We start from the raw sequence: 8220 nt of genomic DNA, 5'->3' as shown, positions 1-8220 counted from the left end.
GATAATAATAATAGTAATAATAATGTTACTATTACATATAATGATGGTAATAGTAATTAAAAAAATAATACAAATAATGATAAAAATAATTATAATGATAATGATGATAAGATTAACTATTATTATTATTATTAAAATGAAATAGTAATAATAAGGACAGATAGGAATAAGGATAGGAAGGATGAGTAATCACTAAAATCGCTCTCATTATCATTGCTATTGCTGGTGCTATCGTTATCTCACTACCAATATTACGATTAGTATTGAAATAACAGCATTTCTCTCACTGTTACTAAAAGGGGCTAAAACTCAGACTTCCCCACCCAAATTATCTAAAAAAAAAAAAAAAAAAAAAAAAAAAATGGTTGCTATGACCTTGACTGAGGCGTATATAAGCTGAGGTTCAACTCGAGGCTGAAGCATTGTCTGTTCTGCTTGCATCTGGTACTCACATTTGAGACGATATTTTCGCCATGAAGTTGGTGAGTTACAAATAGAGTTTTGTGAAGTTTTTGGAATGCAAGGTACATTTTATCTTTATTTTATTCCTTTAGTTAAGTTAGGTTAGGTATATTTCTTCAGATATGATGTAAAAATAATAAATTCACGAAATATATCTTAACCCATGCCGCCAGGGAAATGTGGTTCTCCTGTTGTATTGTTTTGTGAAATGTCTACACTTAACTAACCTTACCTTTCCATGCGTTTTTTGGGGAAAATGTTTATTTACTAATGCTATCCATATTTAAAAAAAAAAATTATTGACATTATGTTTATGTGATTGGCATTACTAATATCAATATAAGATAAAATAAATTATTTTCGAAAATCTAGGAAAAGGACAAACAATTGAAACATGTAGTACTAGTAATTTGCTAATTTGTGACAAAGTACTTGTGGAGCCATCTATGTGTAAAGACAGCTATTAAACTTAAATCATAGGAATTTCACAATTTGTGAATTTAGAAACTTTAGTTGCAGTTATAAGGGAAGCCACACGCATATGTATGTGTTTATAAATATAGGTTTAAGTGTATATGATTTTATGTGTGTTTGCATATATATAAATATATTGTATATATGTATTTGTTTGTATACATATGTATATTGTATATATATGGGTATATATACACATACATACGTATATATGTGTATACACACATTTAGGCTTATAAACATTTATACTTATATATACACATGTATATATATTTATATATATCAAGCCGTCTTAAATCGAGAACTGATTTCGCATGATTATTTGATGACTACAGCTGTCGATGACTCTGGCCCTTGCTGTGGTCGCTTCCTGCCTGGTGGCCTGGGCCAGCGCCATGCCTGACCCTTACGCTTTAGCTGAAGCGGACCCTGAAGCTGTCCCCGACGCTGCTCCCAAAGCTGGCGCTGAGGCCGATCCCCACTTCGGAGGCTTCGGGAGAGGTTTTGGAAGTTTCGGAAGAGGTTTCGGAGGTTTCGGAAGAGGTTTCGGAGGCTTCGGAAGAGGTTATGGAGGCTTCGGAAGAGGCTTTGGGGGTTACGGAGGGGGAAGAGGCTTCGGTCACGGCTTCTGGTAAAAAAAAAAACTCCAGCTCATGACACTTGGACAGTGACGATTGCTTTGTAACATTGGCCTTTTCAACCCGAATTTCCGTTTTTTCAGCAATCCTGAATAAAATTTCGCCATACGAAGAAAATAATTAAAAGATGTTTAATATTTCCTTTATAAGTTATTACCATTTACTAGATTGGATATAGGTATCAATATCTACAGCTGGCAGCCAGTCATTTTCTCTGTCTATCATTCCGTTCATCTGAGTATATGTACATATACGTAAGCATATACATGCATCCATACACAATACATATTTTCTGGTGAACCCTAGCTAAGTCAAAACTACAAGTCCGTTCAACGAGAAAGAGAGAGGAAAAACAGAAACGGTGTGTTTGAGGGTGTATGATTTCTCAATAACCTAACGTACATATTATCTCAGTTCCATTATTATTAACATCATATTAATATTCCTCTCACTGTTATTGAAAAAATACATAAAAAGTCTTGAAAAGCCAGCCAAAAGAAAAAGAAGCTAAATTCTCAACAGATGCTTGCTATGTAGAAAACACCATCTATTTCTTGCATTTCATTGTCCTAAGAGGGTAACTTTAGACTCATACAGTCAAGAAGTAACTTTAGTATCGACTTCAGAACTACGAGGATATAAGTAGAAAAAAAAAAAAAATATATGAAAATTGTTGCAGGGAAGAACAAGACGATACACTAACCTGCAGTTGCATTAACGTAAATGAAATTGATACTGGCAGAATTTATTTTTTGGACACAATGATAATATGAAAGGCAATAATGTATTTGATAAATAATTTGACATCTGTGGCTACAGTCTATGTGTAAAAAAATGTAAACAAAATGTATTTACCAAGACTGTTGATATTAAACCAGACGAGATTTCGGGAATCTCTGAATAATGATATAAAGTGATACATATACATATAAACTAATTGATAAATGTCTGACTAGGTGAACATATAATGTAAATAGGGCGAAAGATGAATAGATGGATAACAAGGTGGATATATTAATATATACAGGAGATAGATACATACACAAACAAAAATATAAACTGAGAGACAGGAATATAAAACGAATATAAAATAATAATAAACTATATTGACATTATGCTTATTATAATGTTATTGGTATTACTAATAGCAATATAAGATAAAAGAAACTATTTCCGAAAATCTAGGAAAAGGATAAACATTTGAGACATGTAGTATTAGTATCTGGCTCATTGGTGACATAGTACTTGTGGAGCCATTTATGTGTAATAGACTTAACTCACATTGGGTATGGCATACAATTTACATGCCCAGCCGAAACCGGTTTAATTTACAACTTTTACAGGTTCTGTTTCTTAGATCATAACATTTTCACTAGTTAAAGAATTTCACAATTTGTGAATTTAGAAACTTTTGTAACAGTTATAAGGGAAACACCAGATGATGTTTCGAGAAAGCCAAACTTCTATTCCGTACCCATAGTGGGTATACACACGCATATGCATGTTTATAAATATAGGTGTGAGTGTATGTTTATATATATATGTATATTTGTATGCATGTACAATTTACATTGTGGTTTTATATACCATAGTATCAACACGGTAGTGTGTTTTCTCTTTTCATATATATATATATATATATATATATATATATATATATATATATATATATATCAAGCCGTCTTAAATTGAGAACTGATTATTTGATGACTACAGCTGTCGATGACTTTGGCCATTGCTGTGGTTGCTTCCTGCCTGGTGGCCTGGGCCAGCGCCAGCTGTCCGCGACGCTGCTCCCAAAGCTGACGCTGAGGCCGATCCCCACTTCGGAAGAGGTTTTGGGGGTTTCGGAAGAGGTTTCGGAGGCTTCGGAAGAGGTTTTGGGGGTTTCGGAGGCCTCGGAAGAGGTTATGAGAGTGTCGGGAGGGAAGAAGTTTCGGTCACTTCGGTCGCTTCTAGTAAATATCTCCTGGTCATGACACTCGGACAGTGGCGATTGCTTTGTAACATTGACCTTTTCAACCCGAATTTCGGCCTGGCAGCAGGGGTCATGAAATCTCGCGACAAGATTATTTGGAGATGCCGGTACCTGTTCAGAAGGACCAAGTTACGTGTTTTCAAGGCCCTGATACTGCTAGTTTTACTATATGGTAGTGAAACTTGGACGCTATCTTGTGCTCTGGAATCTTGTCTTGATGCCTTTTGTAACAAATCCTTGCGCCGGATCATGGGGTACAGTTGGCGGGTCCATGTGTGCAACCAACGGCTGCACCGTGAGTCCGGTACAGGACCTGTTACTTGCACAATCCGTGATCGCCAACTCAGGCTATACGGCCACTTGGCCCGATTCCCGTCGGATGACCCTGCCCAGGGTTGTCCCGTGACAACCCTGGGTGGAGGAGACCTGTGGGACGACCGAGAAAGTCGTGGCTTGGGCAGATCGATCAAACCTGTCATGAGGAAGTAGAGATGGGCCGGGGCCCTGCCTGACGGCTCGCCATGAGGGACCCTCGTAGGTGGAAGCAAAGGGTGGATGCGGCTATGCGTCCCTTCCGGCGTTAGCTCCCAAATGATGATGATGAATTTCGATTTTCACAGGAGTCCTAAATGCAGTTTCACTATATGAAGAAAATGATTACAAGATTTATGCTTCCTCTATTATATGAATGAATGTATGAGTATCGATATCTACAGCTGTCAGTCAGTCCTTTTCCCTGTCTATTTATCATCTACCTATATGTACATGTGCGCATAAGTATATATACATATATCCATACACAATACATATTTTCTGGCCAACTCTAGCCAAGTCAAAAGGTCTTTAGCGAGAGAGAGAGAGAGAGAGAGAGAGAGAGAGAGAGAGAGAGAGAGAGAGAGAGAGAGAAAGAGAGAGCAAAACCAGAATGAATGATTCCACACTATCTCATGTTGTGTTTACATACATACACACATGCATATATATATACATACATACATGTATATGCATACACATATAACAACGACAATAATGATAATGGTGACAAAAAAGTAACAGCAATAATAATAACGTTAATGCTGATGATAATAATAATGATATTTATAACTTTACTTAAGCTACTAACTACTAACAATCATAACAATTATGATGACATTAGTAATGGTGATGACAATAATAACGATAACCATAATGATAATGATGATGATGACAATAATAATGTTAATACTACTACTAATACCATTAATGAAAGTAATAATAATGATAATTATAAAGATAATAAAGATAATGGTAATGATAAAGATAATGGTAATGATAAAGATAATGGTAATGATAAAGATAATGGTAATGATAAATATAATGATAATGATAATGATAACTGTAACAATAATCATTGTGATAAAAATAACTAACAATAAAACTAATGATCGATCATAGGATTAAATCACTAAAATCACTCTTATTGCTGTAGGTGGTCCAACCTTATATTCAAATCATTACCATCATTATTGGCATAAGTATTTATCTCACTGTTACTGAAAAAATACATAAGCAAAAAAAAAAAAAAAAAAAAAAAAAAAAAAAAAACTTTCTATCTAGAAAACACCATCCATTTCCTGCCTTTGATTGTTCTTAAAGTCATTTTATGGTCATAGTCATTGTTAGGGTCAGCTATAGTAAACGTAAACATTCGAGTGTCAATTCTAGTATCGACTTCAGATCAGTTTCAGCTTCAAGGTCAGATTCAGCGTCAGGAACAAGGGCGGCTTCAACATCACGTAGAAAAGTAGAAAAAGAATGATGAAAACTGTTGCAGGGAAGAGTAAGACGATACACTAATCTATGAAATTATGATACTGGCAGAATCTTTTTTTTTTTATATACAATGAGAATATGAAAGGCAATAATGTATTTGATCAATAATCATATATCTGTGGCTAGAATCTATGGGTAAAAAATATGTACGTAACTGTAACCAAAATGTATGATTATTGATATCAAACAAGAAGAAATTTCAAGAATCTCTGAATGCAGTAAGTGATGGATGCTGTAAAGTGATACATATAGAAACTAAGAGAGAAATATCTGAGTAGGTGAATATGTGATTTAGATAGAGTAAATAATGAGTAGATGGATAACAAGGTGGATACATCAATAAATACAACAGGTAGATAAATGCATACATACACAAACAAAAACACACACTGTCTGACAACAATATAGACCGAATGATAAAATAACAACTGGATTTATAGACTTTAATTAAAGGACATAAATAAGGTCCCACACCTCAAAAAAGGGAACAAATGAATAACAAAAAAACTGAAGCCCTAAATCCCAGACTTCCCCACTCACATTTCTTAAACAAAATGGTTGCTATGACCTTGACTTTCGTCTTGAGGTGTATATAAGCTGAGGTCCATCCCAAGGCTGGTCACATTGCCTGTTCTGCTTGCATCTTGTACCCGCTCGCACTTGCGTAGTTTCGCCATGAAGTTGGTAAGTTACACATCGAATTTTGTGCAATACTTGATATACTTTATCCCTATCGTATTTCGTTAATTAGATTTTACATGTAATACATCTTCGAATGTGATTTATATATATTTTCACGATATATATATATATATATATATATATATCATTGTGTTGTTTTGTGAGATATATCTGCTAGGTGGGTACATAAGTGAGTAGCCACCAAGAGGTAAGTTCGTAGACGTTGTGACCTCACCGGATTTCACCTTTCAATTGCGGTTGTTAATATTGACATTATGCTTATGTTATTGGCATTACTAATAGCAATATAACATAGAAACTATTTCCGAAAATCAAGTACTTGTGGAGCCATCTACACGTAAAGAAAGTAAATAAGCTTAACTCATATTGGGTATGGCATATGAACATGCCCATAATTTGTGCACTTTTTAATGAATTTCACTATTAGGGAATTTAGAAACTTTAGTAACAGTTATATAGGAAGCACCAGATGATGTTTCAGACTCCTATTTAGGACCCATAGCGGGAATACGCACACATACATGTGTATATATATGTAAATATGTATATATACATACATACATACATACATATTTATACACATATTTACGCGCATATGTACATACATACACAGTATATACATATATATGTATATATACACACATTTCTGCGCATACACAAATACATGCATATATATATATACATATACATATATATATATCAGACCATCTTAAATCGAGAACTGATTTCACATAACTATTTGATGACTACAGCTGTCGATGATTCTGGCCCTTGCTGTGGTCGCGTCCTGCCTGGTGGCCTGGGCCAGCGCCATGCCTGACCCTTACGCCTTGGCTGACGCCGACCCTGAAGCTGTCCCCGACGCTGCTCCCAAAGCTGGCGCTGAGGCCGATCCCCACTTCGGAGGCTTCGGGAGAGGTTTTGGAAGTTTCGGAAGAGGTTTCGGAGGTTTCGGAAGAGGTTTCGGAGGCTTCGGAAGAGGTTATGGAGGCTTCGGAAGAGGCTTTGGGGGTTACGGAGGGGGAAGAGGTTTCGGTCACTTCGGTCACGGCTTCTGGTAAAAAAAACTCCAGCTCATGACACTCGGACAGTGACGATTGCTTTGTAACATTGGCCTTTTCAACCCGAATTTCCGTTTTCACGGGAGTCCTGAATAAAATTTCGCCATATGTAGAAATTATTATAAGATTTTAAATATTTCCTTTGAACGTTTTTACCATTTACTTGTGTATCGATATCTACAGCTGGCAGCCAGTCCTTTTCTGTCTATTTATCATTCCTTTCAACAACGTATATGTACACATTCGAATATATATATACACACATCCATCCACACACAATACATATTTTCTGGCCAACTCTAGCTAGGTCAAAACTATAAAGCTTTTCAACGAGAGAGAGAGAGAGAGAGAGAGAGGGAGGGGGAAGAGAGAGAGAGAGAGTGAGGGAGGAAGAAAAGGAAAGATGTGTTTAAGAATTAATATCTTGTATTGTATTTTATTGTGTGGAGATACATGCATCTATATATATATATATATATATATATATATATATATAAACATGCACACACACACACACACACACACACACACACACACAGAGACATATATATGCATATTCATATGAACGTGCACGTCTGCTTACAATTGTATATATTCACATATACGCATTTTGAATAAAATTTTCTTAAGTATTTGTGTAAAGAAATTAAAGCGGAAGTGTCTAAAACGAGAACTTTTCTACTAAACGATCACGCTTTTTTCAACAACTTATGTGTATATCCGGGGAGTCCTGTGCATTCCCCAAACAAGGATATTGCCTTACTCTCTCCGTTAAAACTATAAACATGTAAAAATAAGATTAATAAAAGATAAAATAGCATGGAAATAAAATCCCCAACCAACCTTATCCCTCAAAAAGCAGTAAAAGAGTTTTTTTTCGGAATGTTTATAAGTAGAAATACCACGACTATCCTCATACTTATTACATTATTTACACAAATTTATTTTATTTAATTTACAAAAAAAAAGAAAAAAAGTATCACGATAAATCTACCGTAGCATAAGATCAAGATAAAAATTTGTTAAAATGAAGGGCGCTGCTTCTTCTTCTGATTGCGTGTGAGGAATGTAATAGCCTCTATTCATTGCAGAT

The 8220-nt window shown here is 35.3% G+C and overlaps 2 protein-coding genes across 2 annotated transcripts; both read left to right on the top strand.

The window, feature by feature from the left end:
• Positions 1 to 407: 407 nt before the first annotated feature.
• On the top strand, positions 408 to 1700 carry LOC125041297 (pupal cuticle protein 36a-like). The gene is made up of 2 exons (XM_047636134.1): positions 408 to 482; positions 1272 to 1700. Exons 1-2 carry the CDS (start codon positions 474 to 476, stop codon positions 1569 to 1571), a joined length of 309 nt encoding a protein of 102 aa, XP_047492090.1. The 5' UTR covers positions 408 to 473; the 3' UTR covers positions 1572 to 1700.
• A 4263-nt stretch (positions 1701 to 5963) lies between these two features.
• On the top strand, positions 5964 to 7247 carry LOC125041296 (pupal cuticle protein 36a-like). The gene is made up of 2 exons (XM_047636132.1): positions 5964 to 6048; positions 6819 to 7247. The coding sequence occupies exons 1-2, from the start codon at positions 6040 to 6042 to the stop codon at positions 7125 to 7127; spliced, it is 318 nt and encodes a 105-aa protein (XP_047492088.1). The 5' UTR covers positions 5964 to 6039; the 3' UTR covers positions 7128 to 7247.
• Positions 7248 to 8220: the final 973 nt, after the last annotated feature.

This window comes from Penaeus chinensis, chromosome 30 (assembly GCF_019202785.1).
Source record: "Penaeus chinensis breed Huanghai No. 1 chromosome 30, ASM1920278v2, whole genome shotgun sequence".
In the NCBI taxonomy this organism is placed as follows: domain Eukaryota; kingdom Metazoa; phylum Arthropoda; class Malacostraca; order Decapoda; family Penaeidae; genus Penaeus; species Penaeus chinensis.
This window is presented reverse-complemented; position numbering and strand designations above follow the sequence as displayed.